The 26406-nt window shown below is 38.9% G+C and overlaps 2 protein-coding genes across 3 annotated transcripts; both read right to left on the reverse strand.

The window, feature by feature from the left end:
* Positions 1-9042: 9042 nt before the first annotated feature.
* nfil3-2 (nuclear factor, interleukin 3 regulated, member 2) lies at positions 9043-18544 on the reverse strand. Its single transcript, XM_046865946.1, has 2 exons — positions 18257-18544; positions 9043-13038 (listed from the first exon to the last, which is right to left on the reverse strand). The coding sequence occupies exon 2, from the start codon at positions 12412-12414 to the stop codon at positions 10837-10839; it is 1578 nt and encodes a 525-aa protein (XP_046721902.1). The 5' UTR covers positions 12415-13038; positions 18257-18544; the 3' UTR covers positions 9043-10836.
* A 2725-nt stretch (positions 18545-21269) lies between these two features.
* nfil3-6 (nuclear factor, interleukin 3 regulated, member 6) lies at positions 21270-25052 on the reverse strand. Of its 2 annotated transcripts, XM_046865948.1 has the most exons (3): positions 24796-25052; positions 24157-24213; positions 21270-23744 (listed from the first exon to the last, which is right to left on the reverse strand). In XM_046865948.1, exon 3 carries the CDS (start codon positions 23654-23656, stop codon positions 22454-22456), a length of 1203 nt encoding a protein of 400 aa, XP_046721904.1. In that variant the 5' UTR covers positions 23657-23744; positions 24157-24213; positions 24796-25052; the 3' UTR covers positions 21270-22453. The 2 variants fall into 2 exon arrangements, with proteins under 2 accessions (XP_046721904.1, XP_046721903.1); XM_046865947.1 differs by lacking the exon at positions 24157-24213 and having other exon boundaries at positions 24796-25051.
* Between the last annotated feature and the right edge of the window lie 1354 nt (positions 25053-26406).

Here is a 26406-nt window from a genome sequence, read left to right on the forward strand (position 1 = left end):
AGCAAGAAACCACGAGCACAACAAATCAAAGTGTTTACTCTATAAGGTGAAGGTAATGGTTAAGAGAAAAACTCAAATGAATGCAAAGATTTATTCTCTGTGATAAATGAAGTTGGATTGCAAGTTTGGTATACAGACAATAATCATAGTAGTATGCTGTTACCTAGGGCTGTTTGAGTGTTTCAGGATGGTTTTCAAGTGTTAGGAAAATTATTAGTACTAAAATGTTATGGAAGCTTGGAAATTTGCACTGCTTAATGATTTAGAGCACAACACAACCAAATTACTTTATGCACCACATGTGGTCATCTAAAAATGAAAACAGCATGATGTAATAACTAATGTGGATTGTATACATAAATAAACATGTTTCAGTTGCAAAGTGATTAACTATATAGGCAGTTAACAAACCATTTACAATACATTAATGGCATTTGGCAGATGCCCTTATTCAGAGTGAATTTCATTTATCCCATTCATACACCTGAGCAGCCATGGGGCTAAGGGCTTTTCACAGGAGCCCAGGAATGACAGCTGGGATTTGAACTTGTGATCCTTCAGACCCAAATTCCAATGCTTTACCCACTAAGCTACTACCCCCCCAAATCTACATTTACATCATATAACCAGTATGATTGACCTTAGCTTCAACGGAACAGGATCCTTTTCATTTGGAGTGACTAGATTGAACTGCTTGACAGCCAGGACTCCCATTAAAAACTTTTGGCTAGAAATTGTTAAAAAGGGAGCAGAAAGGCAGCTGGTGTGTATAGAAACGAGTCACAAGAAAGAAATGGCAATAGATTAAATGAATTAGATTACATTAATTAGGAATTAGGTGGCTCTTCAGGTGTGGATTTCTCTTCAAATTCTTTTTTTATTTTAGATCCCATCACTAGAGGCTTAATCTTGAACAAACCCCTTAGTAAATATGACAAATCTTTAACTAAATGGTAGCAGTGATATCAAATATACTGTATATTCACTACAACTAAATTATTAAGTAGCCTGTTTCTTGTGCACTTCTACTGACTGACAACAATACATTATGTTACTGATTACAGCAGTGGTGGGCCATTAGAGCCAGCAAAGCCTTCTCTGCTGGCCTATAGACTATCAGAAACACTGACCTACATTTACAACCTAAATTCTAATATTTGTTCCATGAAATTGTATTAATTTATTTCCAACAGTTTATTCTCTTCATTTTGTAGTGTTTCTCTTGGCTACACTGCTTCCAGTATGTGTATGTGGGTGTTAGATCAATTAATGTCCAATCAGATTTCAGCCTCTATGTGCTGCCAATGTCAATCTTATCTGCCCAGGGTCCTGCCCAGGGTCCCTCCTTCCACCCTAAATGTGTATGTGACAGCCATTGTGGCGTATCATGCCCCCCTTGCGGGGCAGTTGTTGGGTAGAAGCCCATTGGTGACTTGTTTTCTGCACAATTCCTGGAGGCTAAGGCCTCCAGCATGAAATTGAGGGACTTGGGACTTGGCCGTCGTTTTGGAGGCCCTTTCGGAGCCACCCTTTGAGCCGTTGGCCGAGGTGCTTGGAGGTTTCTCACAGTAAAGACTGTGTTTCTCCTGGCCATTTCCTCTCTCAAGAGAGCAGGGGGATCTTCAGGCCCTCTTAGTCCTGGAGTTTACTTCAGGCATGTATAGTGCCTTTTTTTACCCTAGATCAGGGTATGTTTTCAAGGTTCCCTTGGCCGTCCCACAACCTGTTATGCTCTAGGCATTCTTTCCTCCTCCTTTCCAAGCCTCAGACCAGTAAAAGCTTAACCGACTGTGTCCTGTGCTAGCACTGGACATATGTACAACCACAGAATGAGTCTGCGGAGAAAGTCGGAGCAGCTGTTTGTCTGCTATGGACTCCCTGTTAGATCAATCAATGTCCAATCAGATTTCAGCCTCTATGTGCTGCCAATGTCAATCTTATCTGCCCAGGGCCTTCAAGTCAGTACTGCTGGCCTTTTTACCATAGTCTTTAATAGAAATGAGTCTGTTTCTTTAACCAATCAGATTTCAAATTTGCCCAGAACAGCATCAGCTTTTTTCCGTCCTCTGATTGGTTGGTCAAAGGGAAACTGTTACAGCCAAGTTTTTTCTTAATACTGTGTTGAAGCACCTTTGCACCAATTACACCCTCAAGTTTTTAAGTATAATGCTACAAGCTTGGCACATCTATTTTTGGGATGTTTATCCCATTCTTCTCTACAGAACCTCTCAAGCTTCATCAGGTTGGATGGGGAGCATTATTGCACAGCCATTTTTAGATCTCTCCAGAGTTGGTCAATCGGGTTCAAGTCTGGGCCACTCAAGGACATTCACAGAGTTGTCCCAAAGCCTCTCCTTTGTTATCTTGGCTGTGTGCTTATGGTCGTTTTCCTGTTGGAAGATGAACCGTCCCCCCAGTCTAAGGTCCAGAGTGCTATGGGGAAGGTTTTTATCAAGAATGTCTCTGTACAATGCTGCAATTATCTTTCCTGAAAATCCTCGAGGTGCTTTTTGGCAAATTCCAGGCAGACTGTCATGTGCCTTTTACTGAGAAGTGGCTTCTGTCTGGACACTGATTGGTGGAGTCCTGCAGAGATGGTTGTTCTTCTAGAAGGTTCTTTTCTTTCCTCAGAGAAATCCTGAAGCTCTTTCAGAGTGACCATTGGGCTCTTAATCACTTCCCTGACTAAGGACTTTTCCCCGTGATCACTCAGTTTGGCCAGGCAGTTTGCCCCAGTAAGAGTTCTAGTGGTCTCAAACTTCTTCCTTTTACGGATGATGGAGGCCACTGTGCTCATTCGGACCATCAATGCTGCCGAACTGTCTCTGTAAACTTCCCAAGATATGTGCCTCGATACAATCCTTTCTTAGGGATCTACAGACAGTAGTTCCAGAGACTGCTGGGGCTGATAGCAGCAGCATCCAATGTGGTTCCACTTGGCCTCCTGCGCTTGAGATCCTTTTAGTGGTGGCTCAGGACCCGGCTCAGAGGGGCAATCCACTCTGTACAATCAAGGTGCAGGGAGTTCCTGGTAGTCGTGCAACGTTAACAGCGGATTCTTCCCTCATGTGTTGTGGAGTGTTCATTAGTGGCCACTCTGCCCAAGGTCTTTGGGAAGGGCACATCAAATTGCCTAGAGATGCTAGCCATGCTTCTAGCTCTGAAGCACTTCCTTCCAGACCTCAGAGGCCAACATGTGTTGGTCCATTCGGACAACACCTCTGTTTGTGGTCCCGGAGGGGTCTGCGCTCATGCCTCCTGTACAAGCTGGCATGTCAGATCCTCTTGCAGGCCCAGGGGAATCTGCTCTCCTTGAGTGCAGCGTATATCCAAGGTCATCCAAATGAGGGAGCAGACACCCTTTTGACCCGGGGAATGGCGACTCCACCCATATGTGGTGGAGCAGACCTGGGAGAAATCTTACAGAGCTCAAGTGGACCTGTTTGTAACTCAAGAGACATTGCATTGTCCACTCTGGTTCTCTCTTATACCCCCAGCCCCTCTAGGGCTGGATGCCATGGCCTTCGGCCACGCCTGTACGCCTTTCCTCTTGTCACGCTGCTCCCGAGAGTTCTGGAGTCCATCTCCTCCTGTCTTTTGACCTAGCTGTGCTCTTCCACACTAGGCAGGGACTGGTCAGTCTGGCGTTATTGGACTCTCGTTCCCAAAGCGTTGTTGACGCAGCTCGAGTTCCTAAAGGGGAACATCTGTAGGTTACCATGGTTCCCTGAGGGGACGAGACGCTGTCGACATCCCTGCAGTGCTTCCTTTCATTTTCAGAAGCTAGAGCCTGGCTTTACTCAATGTACTTTTTATAGCTTACTGGTCATGACATCACGCTTTCCATTAAGCTGATTTAACGTGATTCAGAGCGTTAAATAAGCGTTCCCAAAGTGTTGTTGAGGCAGCCACTCATTCCATCGAGGGAACCCTAGTTACAAAAGTAATATATTATAATATAATATAATAATAATTCTGTATAATTCTATAATTCTATATATATATATATATATATATAATATTATTTATTATTATACACACACAAACACACACACACATTATTGCCCTTTTCCAATGGTCTCTACCTTGGTCAGTCCCTCTTATATTCTTTTGATTTCTCTTCAGCTCTAGTTCTCATTGTGTCCTCCCAATGGCCTTGTCAAATTTCTTTTGTGTTTTCTGACCTACTTTCAATTAAGTTCAATAATGTAGTTTTCAATTTATGGTTTACTTTCTGAGTCAAATGCACTCTTTAGGTATGTTGGCTCAAATAGCTCTATTTGGTGCCACAGAGAAAACCAGTTTTGAGTACAATGTTTATTTAGGCACACAATAAGATAAAAGCTTCACTTGCAGTGCAGAGTCTGAGAAGATGCACGCCTGAAACAAAACAAATGCTAATCATAAATACCAGTATTGTAATGAGCTGATTTTTTTTTTCTCACATAAGCTTAATTTTTTGGAGTGAGATCGATAAATGTGCAAAACATGTTTGTTGTTCTGACCTTTAGTAAAGACAGAATTGGACTATTTGGAATCCTATTTAAGCAGATGTGACATGCGGAAGACGTTATGAACAATTTTTAGGGCATTCTGTACATGACATTTAATACCTTTATCAAATTCACAGTCATCATAGTAACACAATGTTCTTGTAACACCTGGTAAAAAAAATCCCCAAGTTATTTTCCATTCATCAGCATTCCAGAAAAAAACAAGTGTTGCAAACAGCATTGTTTAATTTATTCACTCTTTCCTTTTGTCATGGTGAATTTAGAACCTAAAAAGTACACTGGCCACAAGAACATTCTTTTTCTTTTGACTTTTGAATTTTTACAAATTCTGCCCCAGACAGTTTTTATCCAGAGCTGAAATTCTCTCGATGTGAAAATCAACAGAAAATTTAAGTGACATATTTTTGAAACTCTTCCACATTTTCTTCAAAAACATTGTTTCAAAACAGTGTAATCGAAACCATTTAAATTGGCTTGTAATGGAATAAAAGTTTATTCGAACCCTGATGTATGTGCCAAGACTTTAAATATAAACCTTTATAGTACAGGAGATCATATCATATGGATTGCTGACAGATATGATTGAAAATGCATTGTTACTATAGTGATTCAGTGAACTTTAGTGGTATTGATTTGTAGGACACTGCAGCTTCACTCAGAGTGACATTAAGGTGGCAGTTCCAAGTGAGAATCAGTGCCAATTGGTTTCATAGTGGTCTTGGAAAAGACATAATGGCAGTTCTGGCTAGTTTCAAAACATTGCATTCTCTCCAGGGGAGGTTCAGCTCTGGAAAAAAAACACACACACACACACACACACACACACACACACACACACACACACACACACACACACACACACACACACACACACACCACACACACCACAGTAAGAGGTTCGAGTTGCTAGCTACTGATATTGTAAACAGTCCTCAGTATGTAATAAACGTGTTACTGATGCCACATACTTCACAAATGTTGACTTTCTTGAGGGGCCTCTGACACAGTATTTTTTTTAAACATTTATATGTAACTGTTTAACTGAATAGCTTGTTAATAGTAGATGTAAGAATCAATTAATTTGGTATATTATGAAATTTTATTAAGCAGTGACATTTCATGTTTTTCATTTTTTTTAAGCGCAAATGTTTGACTCTGACTTGTGTCAATTGCCTATTCGTAATGTCTGCAATTCTGTGGCTTCTTCCAGAAGCCTTTGGAAAGAGAGGAAGGAATTATAGAGGAAGCTCACACTGTAGGCCCTTTATGCCTATTTCACTCAATTTCCTTCTTTCTATCTGCCTCTGTCCTCCAGCGCTGGCCTGCTCCACTGACCTACAACCGCAGGCTCAACAGAGCAAGCCAGGTAATGTGAGAGCTCTGTGTTCACTTGCTGGGCTTGAACTGTTCTTTCACAGAAGTCTCTTTCCCTTGCTTCCACTCACCCTCCATCCGTCCCATCCCTCAATCCCTCCCTTCTGTGCTGACCTACTTTCTACTGACCTGTTTATATGCAGACTCCTGTCCACATCAATTAAATCAGAGAGGGACAAAGAACTGCTGCTGTTGCTGTCTTCATCATTAGGAAATGTCACCTTGTTGGTGCTGCATAGATACCGTGGCTTGTCCAAAACTCACAACACCCTAGATACTTTAAAAGGGAACAAAGAGGGCACTTTGTGGTTCTGTGATTTTGTTATGCAGAAGAAAGACATTTCCATTTATACCATTTACTTTTTTTGTGTACACAGTTCCTTTTACATTCACATGTCATTTTTAAACCTTTCTTTCCTCTTTCTAAATGCAGTCAATTAAATGATTAGAGAAAAGCTGTATGTCACAGTAGGACATCACTTTCTCCAATTCTGTCCCTCATTCCCAGATGAATTTCAGTCCCAGACTTGTCCTGTCTGCTTTTAGGCATGTCTGTCCTTCTTTTTAACCCAGTTTGCGTAACTAACACACACACGCCTGCCGCACACGCACACACACACACACACACACACACACACATATATATATATATATATATATATATATATATATATATATATATATATATATATATATATATATATATATATATATATATATATATATATATATATATATATATATATATATATATATATATATATATATATATATATATATATATATATATATATATATATATATATATATATATATATATATATATATATATATATATATATATATATATATATATATATATATATATACGTATATATATATATATATATATATGTGGAACCTCGGGTTACGAACGCCCGCATACGATAATTCAGGTTACGAATCGCAGTTCATCAAAATTTTGCCCTGGTTACGAACAATATATCGGCATACGAACGCCGCCACCAAAAATCGCAGGCAAGTTGGTTGTTTTGCTCTATCCACGCAGCTCGTCACATCAGTTAGCGCCCTGTGTCCCTAGCGAGAGCATCGTGTTACTTATCCGCTTGAACTTTTCCCGCGGCAGCGTAACAACTCGTTAGTTGATGCTCGTGGAATGATGAGATGGACAACATTAGCCGATGCATAACCACTTCACTTGTTTTTATGAAGATAGATTAGCAGGGTTACAGTCTTTTCCGAAGTACAATACCCATAATGAATTTCACTCTGGACTTCAATACCAACTGATAGTAGCCTTAAAGAAACAGCTCTCATTTTCCTCTAATGCAACAATTGTCTCAGCGTCGTGTTAATAACACTGTCTTTAATATTCTATAATATAATATATAATAATATATAATAATATAATATAATAAGATTCTCCTTCCAAACAATAACTCTCCTCCTCCCCTTCTACGAACGCCGCCTCCTGCAGCGAGTCTTCTCAAAGGAAAGTACCGTAAAGATCTTTTCCTCTTTTGTATGTTTTTATGTGGTATGATTTTAATATAACATGTTAAAAGTAAATAATATTAGTGAATATTGGCTTTATTTTTATTTAAGTAATATTTTTGGTTGTCCAGAACGAATTACCAAAGTTTCTGTTCATTATTATGGGGAAATTTGTATCGGGATACGAACTTTTCAGGTTACTTAATAAAGTACCGGAACGAATTAAATTGTAACCGAGGTTCACTGTATATATATATATATATATATATATATATATATATATATATATATATATATATATATATATATATATATATATATATATATATATATATATATATATATATATATATATATATATATATATATATATATATATATATATATATATATATATATATATCCTGGACAATTGCTTCTATTTGTTCTGTTTTTAAGCACCTGTTGGTAAGACTATTGCAAAATGCGATAGCTTAGGCCATCTGACTTTTTCCAGGCCCTCATAGCTAAGAAACTTGGAATTGCTTAATACATAATGGATTTCAACATGGTCTCATGTCCTTCACCTGTATTCCCTGCATGCTGAACACGTTGTAAATAGATCCTACAATAAAATACTGTACACAACCAAGTATATTACTTTTAAACCTGTGTGGAATTATTGAAAGTAATATAAAGTACTCTGTAATTTTTGGGTCAATGATCTTACTGCTATACACTTGCTGTGATTAAAGTAAAATATTCATTTTTTTCAAAGACTCTAAATCTATAAATCAAAGGTGCTGCTGCAGCAAGAAAATGTTCTGTAATTTGCATATAACACAACACTGCTGAATACGTAGATTATTTAGATGGTGTGTGTAAATTTGTTATAACAGCATGACCCTGACACTAATACAGGCTGCACAAGTTTATATAAATGTACTTGTTCTAATGTTAACGATTCCTCGTTTATATAGAGCAGTGTTGCTGTAAAGCATGGCACACTAATGAAAGTGACAAAAAAAGAGAAGAAAAGACAGTGATTCATTCTGTTTCATTCTACTCATGTGCTTTATTTTATTTTATTTCACAATACACAATAGCTATTGTGTGCTGTGTTTGATGAGTTCTGACTTTTTGGTGCTCTGGTACAAGGATTTGAAACTTGTGTTTTTTTGCTTGTGCAGAGATAAAAACAAACTCAATGTGGATGTATTTGTGTGTTTTCCATTCTGCTACCCAGCTGGGTTTAGCAGTAGGCTGAGTAACTAGGCTGAGTAACTAGGACAGTGTTACATCAGGGAAGTGAACATGCATAAGTAGGTTTGAGACAAAGTGTGTCAGTGTGTCAGGTCTCTCTGAGCTAACCTGACTCAGGGCTTCAGCATCTGCACAAACTATAGTGCCACAACACTTTGCCCGATAAGGAATGCTGCCCTGTGGTAGATTTTCTACATTCAGCAATTGTTTAGTTGTTGACTCGGATCAAGGGCACATTCCATCTGATTAGAGGCAGATCTGAAACTTTGGAATGTTGGAATGTTAATAAGAGATATTATAAAACTCGTGTTTGCATCAGCAAATGTGTTGCAAAATAAGATTCAATTAAATAGTGCACAATTATACAGTGAAAAGTGTACTACAACTGGAATAGAAAAAACTCAAGAAATCAACCAACTGTCAGAAAACCAACATCCTTTTTATTGTTGTTTTTTTTTTTCCTTTTTCATTTTTCAAACGCACCCATTGTCTTTTATGGATATTTAGTGTTGTAACATCATGAATCCGTTTCAAAACAGAAAGTGTGACAACAGTGCCACGCTATAACACAAGTCTTTTTGAATCTTTGTTTCTTTTTCATGACATTATGAACAGAAAACACAAAGATCACTGAATTTAATACACATTGATAGAATGAGGGAAAAGGCTTTAAAAAGGGAGGATGGGGTGAAGATAACAAAGGGTTGTTTAAATACATGAAAACAGGACAACACTTTTTTTTTCCAAAAATCACACATAATAAAAAAAAGCACAGAATACAGTGTCATCCAGGGTAGAAGAAACTTTACATTTATACAATATTAAGTGCTCGATGCCAGACATGACATGTAGACTTGACTTAAAAATAAAAAAGACAGTGAGTCTAAATGAGGCACATAAAAAAATTTTTTTATAATTAAATAAGTTAGATTGTTCCTGTCCTTAATAAGAGTATAGACTCAGAAACATATAGGGAAATATGTAAGGTGGCGTCTATAACGGACATACAGGTTCTGTATACATCGTTGAGCTGAATGGCTTAAATAAAGGTTCAAGGGCAAGAAATCAAAATCATGGCTGCAAACACCAGTTTTTCAAGACTGATGTATCTCAGTTACCTATAGGTTGGACCTACAGCATCAAGCATTTTTGCAGATACTATTTTATTTCTTTCCAGTTTTGTGAACTTGCTATAATTGCACTAAAATCTATGAAATTAAACACAGATCACCTTAAGAAAAAAAAAAAAATTGGGGCATTTTAATTTTCTTTACTGTTTGTGAATTGCTGAAAATGAGAAATTGAAAAAACAACAACAAAAAGGTACATAAATGAACACCTGAACAGTAAACGCAATGAACTATACAGTATTTTTGAAGAATTGGTGAGTAATCGAAATCCTTTTTGCCCTTGACTTATTTTTTTCTTAATTTTTTTTTCAAAAAAACTTGATTTTATTCCTAAAATATATATTTATATATAATAATTATATTACAGTAATATACAAACCAAGTGCTTGGACAAAAGAGCATGGTGTCTGGGATATGATTTCAGGAATAGGAATAGGGTTAATAAAAATAAAAAAAGATGTAGGGCAGAGGTATGAAATGTAAAGCTATTGTCTTTCTTTGGTCAAGGGAATACTCCCAGAATGCTCTGATGTTTTTGATATGTTTTGTGGTAAACAGCTAGGCTCTGGATTGGTAGAAAAATTTACACAAACCAGTAGGTATTTACAGTTAGTGAGCAGGCTTGAATGCCTCACAAATGGTTGCTATTGCCTTGTTTGCTGTTACCTTGACATCATGTTATAACAAATTGTGTTTGGGAAATATTTTGAAAAGTCTGTTCATTTCTCTCATTTGCTGCACAAGTGCTTTTGTAATTATAGGATGAGATACAGAAACAAAGCAATCTTTACAGTATAATACAGTTTACCCAGAAGTTCTGTCTGCATTTGGGTTTGACAATTCTTTGTCTATGTCTCTGCTCCCATTACACACTAACACCAGATGGAAAGAGGCAGAAGGTAATGCCTGTTAGCACACTATTACAGTGGGTCCCAATGTGTTCCTCATTCTTAGTTATGCCTCTTGTTCACCAGCATACACCAGGATTTTATTTCCACAATCCATCCTTCTTTCCTCTGCTGAAGTGGCCTGCTTGCAGAACTCTGGGTTTGGCTGGCCCTTAACCACTGGTTCTCTCTTTCTCAACCAACCTGCAGTTGCTGGTTGGATTGAGGCAAAGCCAGATAAGGGTGCTGAGGTAATGGATGCACATGTGCTGGTGGTGTAGTTGGTGATTCTTGAGTTGCTGATCCAGCATTACTCAGAGATCTGTGCTTAAGGCGTAGTTTGTGCGGTAGTGCTGTACCTTTGACCTCTGCTTGACTGTCTCTGCTTTGGCTTTGTGGGGACAAATTTGGCCCTCCAGCCAACGGGGATTGCTGGTGATAACTGCCAGTTTCAGAACAAAATGAAGATGGGCATTCATCATCAGTGGACGCATCTTTGTCAGAACTGCGAGGATCACCATCACTTAAACAGGTGTCCTTTCCTGAGAGACCCTGATAGTACCCTTCTTTCCTGGGACCTCCTTCATAACTCAGTACTGGAGGCTCCTCATTCTGTGCAGTGTCATATTGATGCAGTTCTTCAACCCCTTGTCTGCAAAGGTCTGGTGCCATATTATCAGCCTTCTGACATATAGTCACAAGCTGCTGATGTTGGGGCCTGTATGGTTGTTTCATTGCTGCTTCTCCATCTGAGTATTCATAAGGCAGAGAGTCTACAGTCTTACTTTCATGCTGACTGGTTGCTTCTGACAGGAGCTCAGTGCTTTTGGTAGATCCCTCTGTAGGTTGGAGTAGGTTCTGTGGCAGTTTTTGATGACTGATTTCCTGAGGTCTTGAACTCTCTACAGGATAGGAGACACTGCTAGAGCGATACAGGATGACACTCCTTTGAGCATTCTGTACTGGAGGTGCAGCACCATTGACAACAGTCTCCTGGTGCTGAGACTGTTGTTGGTGGCTGTGATATCCTGATTGAAAGCTATGTTGGTGATGGGGTGTGGACAACTTATGACGGATGTTAAACATAATTGGTGTGGTTGTGCTGTTTGCAATGTCCACATCTAACCCTGGTCCTTCCTGTTTGATATCATAGTTCATTGGCTCTGGACTGTCACGAGAAGAACCATCAGACATATCTGACAAAGAACCGCGCGGAGAGTATTTAACTAACTGGGCAAGTCCCTCTCCCCGGACAGACTGCTCAGCCTCTGAAGAATCAGAGTTCATCACTTGGGAGCCACTGGAGTAGCCATTAGGGTAAAAATGACTGGAAGAAGAGGATGAACATGCAGAAGTTCCATTCATTGTTCCTCCAATCTGCTGGCTCTTTTCCATGTAGGAGGCTGCACTGATGAGGCCAAATCTGAGTTTTAGTTGCAAAAGTTCTGTTTTTAGACGTACATTCTCGTCATTCAGTGCAATAACTCTATTCTCCAAAACCATGTCATTGAGTCTCCTTTTTTCCCGGGAGCGCTTTGCTGCTTCATTGTTCTTGCGGCGTTTCTCCCAGTAGGAGGCATCTTTCTTCTCATCAGAGATAAACTCACGCTTGCGCCGACAGGTCATGTTTGGCTTGGCTTTTAAAAGGCGGACAGAACGAGGGTTGCCCTTGGGGGAAGGAAGAGTGTTGTTATAGCCTGAGAAGGTTTCTTTATCCTCTATGGTTTTGCCTACACTGCAATTTGTTGGGCTTTGTGAATTTACACTTTCCATTCTTTTTTAGAGGAATCCAGTTTGGAATCTTCTTTCTACCATCAGAAATGGTTACTGATGGGATTAGAAGGGATGGGGTGAAGGGGAAAGGTGGGAAATCAAAATGGCTGAAAGATCTCTCTCCCTACTTTTACTAATCTTGAATGTTGGACTAAGTAGCTGGATCAGCAAAAATCTTATGGGGTATTGTGTTTGCAGTTGGGGTCAACCTCATTGATTTTGCTGGCGTTTTTCTAATAATAATATTTATAATCTTTAAGTGTCCAGATTGGCTCAAAAGATGAAAAACATCTGAGCCTCTGTGTCAATCTTCTACATTTAACTAGTTAATCATCCAATGAAATCCCAAACCATCCACTCCAACAGCCAATGGGATGAATTAAATAAGTCACAGGAATGTGAACCTATTATCTTAGGGCCACCATGACCTGTTCCTTTAGCTTGTTTCAGGCGTTTTTTTTTTCTTTTCGCTTTTCAACAAGGCTATGTTAATAAGCCAATGGAGACTGACTCAAGTGCTTGAGGCGAATTGCAGGATGTAGGTCACTCAGTCTGTCTCAGCTTGTCAGACAGTGGGGAGGGGTGCAACCTTTATCGGAGCCTCCAGATGGCTGTGTTAGAAAGCTGTGGACACAAAAGCAAAAAAATATATATATATGTTAATCCATTGTTAAGGACATATGCACTCATTCTTCAACTTGTTTTTATTTATTTATTCTTTGCACCTTTTTTCATTGAGAAACACTCTCCATCCTTCCATGTATATATGGAAAATACATTTTTGGAGACCCTCCCCTAATCCTATGCTTAGCATGTCTGGCTTTAGTTGGATAGTCACCCATGGCAACCCTCAATAGTCTCTTGTGCAGGCTAACCACTGTCTGACCTTTTAGTCTTGCTATTGATCCCCTCTGTCTGTGACCCATGACCTTGTTTCTCTGTTTAATTGTTGCCTATTATAAGGTAGTGCCAACAAAAGAGAGAAAAAGAGTTTGTTGAAATTGTACACAAAAATAGACAATACTGTCTTGGTAAATGTTATAATTTCTGCAACTTGACATCCCTTAAATCCATTTGTTTGACTCACCAACTGAAAATGCTTACAGCATTAATCTTTCTTGTGCAAAATTCCCCTAGTTATAACTGCATGTCTGGCAAGCATTAGCAATGAGCACATGATTTGTTTTTACATTCTGAAACACTAGCCTGTATTACATCACTGAGAGTGGAGAAATCAAACAAGGCTAAAGTATATGTTTTTTGAAACATTAAAATCTTATTGTTCCTCTGCTTTGGGTGCACAGGTTAAATAATATGGTAAAGATCCGGAAGTGTGATATAGATTTTAATAGCTCTTACAGGTGCATCCATGTCAATTTCTTTTTCTTTTTTTACATATATGTGGGTCAAGGAATAGATTACAAAACAACAACCAGGAAGGAAAAAAAAGTAGGCAGGCTGAGTGTGGTTATTTTTCCAGGGATCACCAAATCGCTATCAGATGGCAGCTGATGAAGGACAAGCTATATTTGTTTAACAATGAGGAACAGGCAAGAATCTCACTGATGAATTAGGTCAGTTGAAAGGCCTTGACAGGCCCCACTGCCTGTGTTTGGAAAAGAGTGACAAGGGAATTTTTTTGTCAACTTAACGAACACACTGGAGAGGTAACAACATCCCACCTGGCCTGAGCATGCTTTGTGGAAAACATAATGACAGAAAACAAAATGACAGCAAATGATTTTGACTTTACAGCTGCTATTTTGCTGTTTTAAGAGAGTTGCCTGTTTTGTCCTATAAAAACAGGTTTGAATCTTTTCAAATGGACACACATAAGGGATGACGTCAATATGTTTCTCTCCATTAAATATTGTGCTCAAGAGGGCTTAGATTAATAACTCCAAAGACACTAAAAAGCACAGAACATAACAGAAGACTTGCTACAATTGATTAATATATTTTTTGCTTAATAATCTCATAACCTGTGAACCATTTTCGTTGCCTATATAATATAAGACAACATTTTTCACCTGCAAATAAATTCCCAAGCGGTTCAAATATTAAATATTTTTTTATTTTGGTAAGAAATTAGTGACAGGGAAGTAAAATAAAGGACCAAACTTTAAGACTAATCTGGGAATCCTGATAAATTTTACTTAAAAAAAACAAAGTTCGCAATAGTTCACAGGTAAAACATGGTTAAATAGACAAGACGCAACACAACGATTATACACTGGTTAATCTAATATTTAGATTTTAAAGCCCTGAAGCCACATAACTAAGGGTTAAAGCATGAGAGACTTTTTCTCTTGCTGGCCCACTAACCCAGAAACTGGGCAGCATGTGAGACAAGGCTGTGCTCAAATATAGGTCAGGAATGTTTCAGCAAGAGCTGGAGCTAGGAAACGGGTGGGAGGGGTCAGATATTTAGCTAAAAATAGAGGGAGGTGAGAAAACGATTGAGGAAGACTGAGACGAAGAGCGAGACAGACAAAGAGAAAAGCAGGGAGGGGAAATAACAGCTCAGTGATGATTGCAAGCAGAGGAGAGACTTCAATGCTGACAATGCTAACAAAGGGCCACCCCAGTATCTCCTAAGGATATAGATAATTGAGTGATAGCAAAAATAGAGATTTATGAATTAAACATTACCCAAGTGTAGCATTTTGTCATTTGGTTTAACAAATCTGTTACCACATTTTCTTCAAAAATGCTGTTGCTTGCAATGAAAGTAAAGAATCCTGCTGCAAGATTTTCTAGGAATAAATACTGTATGCAGCCCAAATGTTTAATGTCTGGTACAAATTGTTGATGTAAGCAATATACCACTGTAAACAAATGAAACCATTTTAAGTCTAATTTAGATTTTCCCATTGTGCTGATCAAGGCTTTTTGACATCAACATTTACATTAATTTCAACATTATTAATGGTGGGAGAGACAAAGGATTTTGTGTTTCTTGATCATTTGGGGGTGGGGGTGAATAATAGACAAATCCAGGATCATATTAAAAATGTGGAAATCACCTGTTTACTTTTTGTACTGTGCATGTTAACAGTTTTACAGACATGCTAAAAAGACACTCTTGTAGTCCAAGATCCAGAAAGGCATGGAAAGTAACTTGGTGCAGTCGCTGCACGTGTTGCTTGGGGGTTTCTTTTAAGTAATGGAAATAGAAACGGCCAAGCTCCTGACCCCAAGGGTCAAATTATAATTGTCATGCTGGGTGGGGGGGCTTAAATCCTGTAGTTCTTTCCTTCTTTAAAAAAAAAAGACAGTTCATACCTGCTGCTTTTAGATTATATGATTGGAGTTTTGTAGAGCTCTCGAACATGCACCATAATTAAGTGGACATTTTCCACTCTTGAATAAAAAAAGGAGTGTTTTTTTTCTTTTTTACTTTTATAAAAAAAAGTATTTCCCAACTTCAAAAGCTGACCACAAGCAATCAGGGTCAAACAGATCAGGCTGATTTTTTTTTTTTAATAAATAAATAAATAAATAAATAGATAGATAGATAAAAAGAATAACGAATTGACTGTGGCCATGTTTCTGTCGGTTAGTGTTTGATTTTATGGGAAAGTAAATACCATCATACATTTTTGACTTTGCAACATCATTTCCTATGCAAATCCAATTGCATCAATATCCATGCAAATTAGCTTGGTGTATAGACACACTTGAGTGAGTTGGATTTGTAAAGATTTTTTTTTTTCACAAACAAATTTTTAACATTGGCCTATCAGATTGATCTGTACAGCTTTGCTGTTGAATGAAATTACAGGGCCAAAAAAACCCCTGCTGATCCCAAACACAGAAGCTAGACCTTCTAGGCTGGTACTTGACTTTGGAAAGGGAACACTGATAATAAATTAAATTAGCTCAAATTAATAAGAAAAGTATGAGAACAATTATGAGTGATGTACAATATGATCGTAGACAAGGACGCGCCCTTTTCCCAGTAAGTGTTTTTCTTTGTTATGACGGTGAGCATTTCTGCACATGGTGGAGAGCTTATTCTGGTTCATCTGGTGTAGGACATGGTCCCTCCCTTTGACAAACATGACCTACATTCAGAATTAGCGCGGCGAGTGCGCGCGCACACACAGTGCATCTAAATACAAAGGGGGTTTCCGCCGATTGCATCATCTTTTGTCCGACTCAGGCCATTTAATTTAGTTCAGAACTGGAAAATGTGTCCCATGTGGAAAGCATCAAACAGGCGACCCAGGAATTTAACCCGAGTGTAAACGCATCGCATAGACAGTACGAGTGCAATAGTATTGTGATACAAAAAAACAAGTTGAATTATCTTTTATCACGATCACACATTTCACTTCACATTTTTTTTGCCATTTATTTATTATTCGAGCGACTATAAATAGAACAACCTGCGTAACGCCTATGACATAAAATGTAATCCACCTGGGTATTACAGTGTTATGTGATGTTCGTACTGTGTAGCCGATCAGATACAGTGTGTGCAATGTTTCCGTTTTATCCCAGATTTTATTCCGTAAAAGGACAATCCCGAGACAACGTGTGAACACGGCAAAAGTAGGTTAGTAGGCTAGTTTTGGACACAAAGCACACACACACACACACATGCTCGGTAGCGATGAGCTAACGCCTTAGTAAACCGCAGAAAGGCACACAACACCTTCCCTGATTAAAACATGCAGGTGTGTCCAAGTGTAAGTGTGTAAAAAATGATCTTGTTATTGATTGGTTTTAGTGAAATAACACTGCCGGTTCGGTTCGTTATGGCTATAAGGTTTGGGTTTAGTTCAAAAGTTCCTGGCGGTCACTTCTGCTTAAGGCAAAGTCAGCAGCATGAGGGTGTGGGCAAAGTGACTTTACACAGGACACTCGCTAACCCTCCGCATGATACTTCCTAACACACATGGACACTGGGCTAACTCTCCACACAACACTGCGCTGATTTTCCCCGGGACACTGGGCTAACCCTCCGCGGGGCTCTGGCCTAACTCTCCCCGAAATACTCTCCATGGGACACCGCGCTGACTTTACCCAGGGGCTGTAGGCTAATTCACCCCATGGCTGGAAGGAAAGGGTTAACATGCTGAAACACTACCACCCGGGTTAACCTTTATCAGGACTGCAGGTCACACGTGACAACCAAAAGCGTGTCATCCTCGTCATCGCGTGTAACCCCGATTGTATATGGGATTTCGGATCAAACCCAGGAAAAATGACTGAAATTCCTATGGCAGAAGTCAACTGTATTCATTTACTACGAACACAATATCAAACCCGCCTGTACAAAAAACATCAGTATATAAACCATATGATCCAGACTAAGCAATAGCCCCACGCAGCGCACGCACGCGCGCTCCTTAAACTGTCTCGCGCACTCGTTTCTAGGCTCGTGTAGTTCGCAGCGCTGAAATATGGAGCCTGGGCTCCACGCCTCGCCTTGACATTGAGAAAATGCACGCAGACCGAAGGAAAAAAAAAAGCCTGGATGTCTGATAATGACCGCGCGTTAAGGACACAGCGTGAAACAAAAGCCCGTGCAGTCCTCTGTGCGTGTGCGCACGCTTTTTATGGAGCACGCGCACGATCATGGATAAACAGTGCAACATGAAAAAAAAAATTAATAATAAAAAAAAGAAACAATTATATTTGCCGTGTTACGTCATAATACGACTATTCTTATGCCGCGTGTTTATTGTGTCGCCGCCGCTGCCCTGGTATTGCAGCTGCTGACTTCTAGATTACCCTCCAAACACACAGCATGCAGTCACACTGGGAAATCTAAATTATGGCTACATAATATATAAAACAAATGTAGAAAAGAAAAACAAAGGATAACGCTTACCGTTGGTGCTTTACACGCGTATCCAAATGAATAGCCACAACCCAGCAGTTGGTTGCTCTATAGCCGGTATCGGATAGGCAGAAATTGCTAAGACATGCAAAGTGTCACGATTCTCGTTCAGCGCTCAGCTCGTATGCGGGCACGCGTTCAGTGTGACTCGTATTTTGGTTCCTCGTGTTGTGTTGTTGAGGCGCTCCAATGTCCTCCCTCCCTCACTGTGCTGGAAATATATGTTAGTAGGTCACAGTTGCATAACTAGTTGCATAACATTCTCTCTCTCTCTCTCTCTCTCTCTCTCTCTCTCTCTCTCTCTCTCAATCCATCCTCGAACCATGTTGCAGCAACAGAGAGAGAAAGAGAGAGCAGGGAGGGACTAGGCACGTAGCCAGACGTGCTCCATGCATATAATAAGGTTACCAGAGGGAGAGAGAGAGAGAGAGATCCTGAAACTTAGAGAACAGAAGACATTTTTAGAAACAAGCCCTCACAGAGGCGATATAAAAAGAAACTGTTGGGAGAGGCTCACAGGAGGGAAGCAATGATCCTTCTGACACTATACTAATACTCAAACATTAAGATATAGAAATAGTGTATGCACATGCAAGTGCTTTTTTTGCTGTGGGTTTTTTTTTTTTTTTTGAGCAGGCTGTAAAATTTTAGAATGACACCCAGGATCAAAGCTAAGGAAGATAGATATAAGGTAAAGATAAGGAATAAGGTAGAGAGGAACTCGTAGGCCACAAATAACAACCTGTGCTCTTAATACGTGCCAGTCTTCTGCGTGTTTGGTTCCTGTGCACCCATAGGCTTGACCCACTGCATTGCACAAGGTAAAGTAGGTGGTTTGGTTGGGAAACCATAATTTTTTCATCGGCATGTTCCATTTGCAAGCGACCAAGTGCTCGACGTTATGCATGTGAATACGACATCTCAAAAGATATATCTAACTGTCTGGAGCCTGTCTGGTGAAGCCAGTTTAATTACTAGACATAACCATGGGCTTTTATTGGCTGATTATATACCAAGCAGCACCAGGACCTTCATTACTTTTGTAAGCAAGGCATTGGACAATTAAATCTGCTCTAAAGAGAAACCCTTCCCCTGCTGTGACTCATTTATGCCTGTGAGGAAAATGAAACACAAGTACCATCCCATCTCAAATTATGGTCTGATGACACCTAAACACCAAGATAGATTTATTTGAAACTGCATGTGTCTGATAATTACAGTATTTGAGCATCTTTTATGTTTTTTTTTTAACTATCTTGTCCATCACAGTTCACTTTAATGCTGTAAGCTCTATATTTTTACACAGATTCACAGCATTTATAATTAAAAAAAAAAAAAAATCTTTTGTCTGTCTGTGTTGGCATTCATCGCAGCATTGCGATGGCCTTGAACTTGCCAATTCTTTTGCACCCCCTTCTTCTCATTAGTCCCGCCCACTCCCCCATGTACCCCACCCTACCCCACCCAGCTTCATGGGTAGGCGGTTTCCATGGTAACTGTCACCAAGCCTGCCTAGTAACAGCCATCGTCTCATGCTGCATAAAGGGTGAAGGGGGTCGGAGGAGAGAAGAGGTTCAGGATAACGTGTGTGAAATGGTTGTGGGATGAATCTTCATTAAAACCATTTCTAACCCTAGGATAAACTAATTTAACATAAAGCTGTGGTGTCCCCCAAATGGAAAAAGATTTCTGAGATGTCTGAGGCTGGCCCTCATTTTGAGACGGGAATGATTCGGAATCTCTTGGGGTTTCATGTCCTTTCACAAGAACATAAAAGTGTTTAGTGTCTCACATTTTATCTAGGATAAAATGAGCCATATTGTCTTGTATATATGCAAAATTATATGCTGATCAACTGATATAAAAATACTGATATGACTGATATGATATTTGTTAGATTTAAAGAACACATTTAATTGTTCTTCAAAAGATGATATGAACAAATGGTGATGGGGTGATATATATATGAAACTAATCATTGTTACTGTGAGGTAACTTGGGTTTATACTTTAACTGCTTTGTTCATTCTGTAGTTGGTCTTTCTGTATAATCAGTCATTTCCTATATTAATATATAATGGTGTTGCATTAGGACTGCCATCTCGTGGATAAAGTATGTATTTGAATGCATTGAATGCATTAATCCTTATTTCAAGTCCTTCCCATACAAAAGTCTATATTATCATTACTGACTGACTTTTTAGTCTTTGCTGTTAAAGACTTCATAATTCTATGTTTGTAATTGCTGTAGACAGACATAATGTAACTTGCTTTTTATTTGTATGTTCTGTATAAAAGGATAGATAATGGAGTTACTATGGAATATCCATATATCAGAATGTAAAACTGCTTTCCTGTTTGTTTTTATCAGGGAAAGAGTTGCATGAGAAGTCTGCCTTTTTAGAGTTAGAAATGGAATGTGGATATTTGACATTGTTTAATTCTTAAATCAAATTTAGTTCTGTTATTTATCGAAAAATGAATGTTTTCTCACCTCTAATAACCTCTGTACCCGAGAAAGAAATGCTTGCCATACTTCATACAGCACTTTTAAAGCTAAGATGAATAAGATATCTTCTCTTTAGAGGTAAATTCTTGGGGTAAAAACTGGATAATCCTACCGTGACATCATCCATGAATCATTTCCCAGCAGTCTATGTCTTACCAGACTACATAAAAAAAATTCCAGGGAACAATTGCAATTAATCTGCTGCAGTAGCTTCCAGTAAAAGATTGTTTGTAAGTGTCTAGTTCCTGTTCAGTCCTGCAAGAGCTGTGTGAATGCCAAATTCAGGTAGAAAGCTCTGTCAGTCAGTTACAGACATGTTTCTGCTACACACAACATGCCAGCTCGTTGGTCTGAGAACTTGATCTATATTAAAGAGAACAGAATACTTGATCTACAATAAAGCTACCACCTATAGAGGAACACAGATTTGTATTAAAACTGTTCAAAAGACCATGAGGTGATTGTGTGTGTGTGTGCAATGGAGAGAGAGACAGTGTGAGAGAAAGCATTTTATTTTTCCATTCAAATTGTACTAGCAATCTAATATTACAAGAACATTTTCACTGTGGTTTTAGATCCGTGTTTACATTTGGTAATTTGAATATATAATCCAGTGACATACAGTCCATCTCGATTTCTTTCTGTATATCCACCATTACTTATATGATGTAATCAGAAAGATATGCATATTCTTACACAGTATTCAAGGTGTTATGTAGATCTGATTTATACATGAAAAAAATACATATTAAATACTCTTATGTATGTTTGTTTACAAAGAAGGAACACTTTATACTTATGCTGTCAAATATTTATTCACATATAAAAACAGTGAACACACACACACAAACATAAATACACAAGGCAACACAGGTTTTTTTTTTTTTTTTTTTTACCACCATAATACACAGTACAGTGTTTTAGTTACACGTTATACACAACCCTGATCTGATCTGTGATGGCAGTTATAAGCGGTATAAACAGGAAAAAGGCAGAAAAAGGCATTTCTATGATATTGTGTATTCCAACAATTCATCATGACGAATCTTGATACGTTTTGTTTATTTATTGTATTTTTACTGATGCACTACGAAGTGACATTTAAGACGTGATATATACATATGCATTATTATTATTATTTGTATTATTATTATTGGTTTATTACTATTTTACCTTAAATAATGGCAACAAAATACTCCAGACTAATTTTTGGTCTTTCCTAATTTTTATCTCCATTCTCCAAAGCTTGGAGATTGAACAAAAAAATTAATAAAAAACATTTATGTTTTACATCAGATGTGAATGGAGTAATTTTCCTGTAAACACACCAGTACCATATTTCGTATGCATCTTTGAGTCCATAAATGACATGTAACAGCAGAGTTGACACTGAATAGGGGAATGTTGCGTTACATATGAATGATACACTTTGGTTTGTTGACGGAGGTGCCATAGGTAAAAGTCCGCTGGTAGAGGAATTAACACTATCTCCATCCATACTGTTTCTTCATCTTATACACCCCTACTTCATTTTATTCTCTATTCCTATCATGACAGTGCCCTGCAATTCAGTTTCAACTCTGTTCTGAACAAAAACTTTACGATTTATTGTTTATGGCTGGGTCTGGCTCAGAAAGACGATGCTCTTTGCATTCAGTCTTTTTTAAATAGCGGAGATCTTTAGTTCATTCTGGAGAGCTGCTCAGAGAAGAGCTTCTTGAGCTGGGCCACTTCCTCGCCAAGGGAGCTAAGCTGAGATTTGAGCATGCTGTTCTCAGCATAGTAATGTGCCTCGTTTTGGTTTCCATTTGGCTGAACATTGTTGCAAACGGCCATCGGGCCATGATGGTGAGGGAGCATTTTTCGAGATTCATCTCCTTCATGTTGTGACCAGAGCCGAGCCCCCTCACCCATGCCAAGTGGTAAATTATTTCTGGGGTTTTCACGTCCGCTTGTATGCTGCACAGGGCTGCGTCTTTCACTGAAATTCTCGCTATCACCGCTGCCTGGACACTTGAAACGCAATTTGTGTGGGAGACTCTTCATACCTTCCACTGAGTCCGCATTTCCAGAAGCTGTAAAGCTGTGCCCTGTAGAGACCTGTGCCACAAGAGGGTCAGGGGCAGGAGAGTGGTGATATTCAGAGCCCAGCTCATCAGATCTGCTTGGAGACAGTTTGCCCTGATCGCTCAGCCTGTCCTCAAAAAACACAGGACTTCCAACGCTGGAGCCTCCGGGAGTTGAGAAGCCTGAGTCCTCTGATATGCTGCCATTCTCCCTGATACCTTGTCCCACATGGAATACTGCCTGAGTGGAATTCGGATGGGTCACCACAGCGGTACTTGTGTGAAGTCCATCTTCACGGAGTAGGTAATAATTGGCCGGTTGAGAAACGCACTGAGCTGTGGGGGTTAGCGGAAGAATCGCATTTGATGGTTCTTTCACCAAACCAAATCGGTATTTGAGTGCTAGTAGTTCTGCTCTGAGCCTGGCATTTTCCTCGAGCAGCCCAAGGACACGGTTCTCTAACACCATATCATTGACACGACGCCTCTCTCGTGAGCGCTTGGCTGCTTCATTGTTCTTTTTGCGCTTGTCCCAGTACCCTTCATCCTTCTTCTCCTGGGGGATGAACTCACGCTTGCGTCTCAGTGTGCTTCCACTCGGGGCCACCTCTTTGCGTTTCAATGCTGATGAACGGCCTAACAACGAGCGAGCCAGCATACTGCTTGATGTTAGAATGGAGACAGCCTCCTCTGTGAAAGACATTGTGCTACTGTGGGTTGCCACATCTAATCCTAGCATTCCTGTGCTCACAGCCTCCATAGCTGGCATCACCCCCGCACTCTGTTCTCTCATTTCTTGAGATGCCTCTTCAAACATATTTGGAATAATATGAAAAAAAGTGTCAAGTCACACGTTTTCTTTTGAATTTGGGTCAGCTTCAGCTTTGATTGTATAACATTGCCACCTAGAGGCCAAACAGAGAAATACAAAAAAATAAATAAATAAAAGTACTTTAGTCGTTACGTAAGATCCATTACAACACAATGTTATGTAACTCAGAAGATGTTTCCAGTAAGGCTGAGTACATTTGTGCAACATGTCGTAATCGAGCCAAAAGACCTTTACTGTTTGCCTGCTACCTATTAAAGGCAAAGTCAGATTGTAACAAAGAATGTTAGAAATTTTAGGCTATCTAAAGTTTTGTTTGTAAAGAGTAGTCGATTTAGACAGTGCATTATTCAATCAAGAAGAGGTTCGATTTCTATGCTTCAGCTGCTAAACTAAATCGGAGTGTAGAGTTTAAGATTGTACGCTGAGCTGAGCGAAATGACGTCACACTATAATGCAGAAAAGTGACTTCTAGGAATTCTGCTGACCTTAACACAGTGTGTCCCAGGGACGGGGTTTACTGCACGCTCGGTCTTTTAGAAGTGCTATCAGAGAAAAAAAAATTACACTAACGATAGGAACCACTGAGAACCTAGACCTTTATGATATAAAAATAATATAGACAAAGTTTTCAGATATGGGGTATGCAAATTTGTTATTCTAAGCCAAGACGATTGATGACATGTACACAAAATAATTCATTGTCCAAATGCGGACATCTGTAAATTCCTATCCGGGGGTTCATTACATTCCTGTACTAAAAGACAACATTTGCATAATATCCATCAGCATATTCGTGGAATGAGTGCAATTAGGAGAAGTAGATTTACAGTACACACTCCAGATACGCTGCGCTTCAATAATACTATATATATATATATATATATATATATATATATATATATATATATATATAGCTTTATGCATTTTCATTTACATTCATATATCATTTGGGTCCTTCGTAAAACACCAGGTTATCTCCGCGATTGTATTCAAATTCAACAATGACAAAACAAAAACACGCTCAAGATTTTCTTTTGGCAATGAACCAAAACTTCCGATCTTTGGAAGTTCCTGAATAAAATCACAGTAAAATCAGTGTGCAGTCGTTTCATATGTGTCCTTACCTTTAAAACGATTTCATGAGTCCTGTCCAGGGAATAATCAGAGGTCAAAGCGAAAAGCGTGTAGGTGAAGAGAGTTTTTTTTCCTCCAGCGGATCCGAGGATTTAAGCTGTAAAATGTGTTTTCTGTTCCACGTGTAAACTGGGACAGATTGTCATCTGTCGTGCTGCTACCTGTCCTGGCTCGGTTGTGTTCTGTTTTAACGCCGCAGCTCCTATTTGTAGCTGTGCATGTGGAGTTCAGCCGAGGACGCTCTCTATCCTTGCCTGAACTAGCGGCTCTCCAAAGAGTCGGTTCTTTTGCGAAGTCAGGCAGAAGATTCGATTCTCAAGAGCAAACGGAACATTTCTTTCCTTACTTGTGTGTGTGTGTGTGTGTGTGTGTGTGTGTGTGTGTGTGTGTGTGTGTGTGTGTGTGTGTGTGTGTGTGTGTTTATTTAATTTCATTCATTTTGGCTAGAAGTTTGTATTATTCATTATACATGATGTAGCTCTTTAAAGCTTGAGTTCTCAGACAGATATATATATATATATATATATATATATATATATATATATATATATATATATATATATATATATATATTATTTTAATAAACCCAATATATAAAAAAGAAAATATCAGCTATATGGGGTGTATGTGAGACTATGTAGCAGAGGAATAAATGCAAGTCAAGAGCTTCAGTTAACAATCAAACATCAGAAGGAGGCAGTGGAGGGCCGTGCATTTGGTACCTGGGCCTTCAGCAGTGTTGGGGGTAACGCGTTACAAGTAACGTGCGTTACGTAATAATATTACTTTTCTGGAGTAACGCGTAAAGTAGCGCGTTACTTTATATATTTACACATTAACATCTGAGTTACTTTTTTAAAAAAGTAATGCGCGTTACTTTTCAGTTAAATTATTTTGCATAAAAAAATAAATACTGAATTAAAATGAACGTAGTCACGTAGAATCGCACACTCATACGTGCAAGCCGCGGGAACACAAGCTGGTCAGAGGCGGAGATGGCCAGTGTTGGGCAACGTTACTTTTAAAAGTAATGCATTACAATATTGAGTTACTCCCCAAAAAAGTAACTAATTACGTTACTTAGTTACTTTTTATGGAAAGTAACGCATTATATTACTTTTGCGTTACTTGTATCTCTTTCAAGCCTTACAGGTGTAACAGGTGTAATATAGATAATTGCCATAAAAAAAAAAGTAACTTGCAATACTTTTTTTAAAAAGTAACTCAGATATTAATGTGTAAATTTATAAAGTAATGCGCTACTTTACTCGTTACTCCAGAAAAGTAATATTATTATGTAACGCACATTACTTGTAACGTGTTACCCCCAACACTGGAATGTTGAATATATGCGACATTATGCAATGTCGCATATATGGAAATGGAGACAGAAATATAGAAAACTTTTGCCGACTTTCCACCACTGCAGATCTATTGACTGCTCAGAATAAAAGTTTTCCGTGGGAGACACATGTACGATGCCATCGCAGCGGAGAGAGAGAGCAAATTTACAGCTTATTTGCTCTTTGTGGAAAGATAAACTGCCACGGTCACTGATAATAGCGCAAACTTTGTAAAAGTGTTCAGAATGTTTCAAGCTG

Source organism: Silurus meridionalis, chromosome 14, assembly GCF_014805685.1.
Source record: "Silurus meridionalis isolate SWU-2019-XX chromosome 14, ASM1480568v1, whole genome shotgun sequence".
In the NCBI taxonomy this organism is placed as follows: Eukaryota; Metazoa; Chordata; class Actinopteri; order Siluriformes; family Siluridae; genus Silurus; species Silurus meridionalis.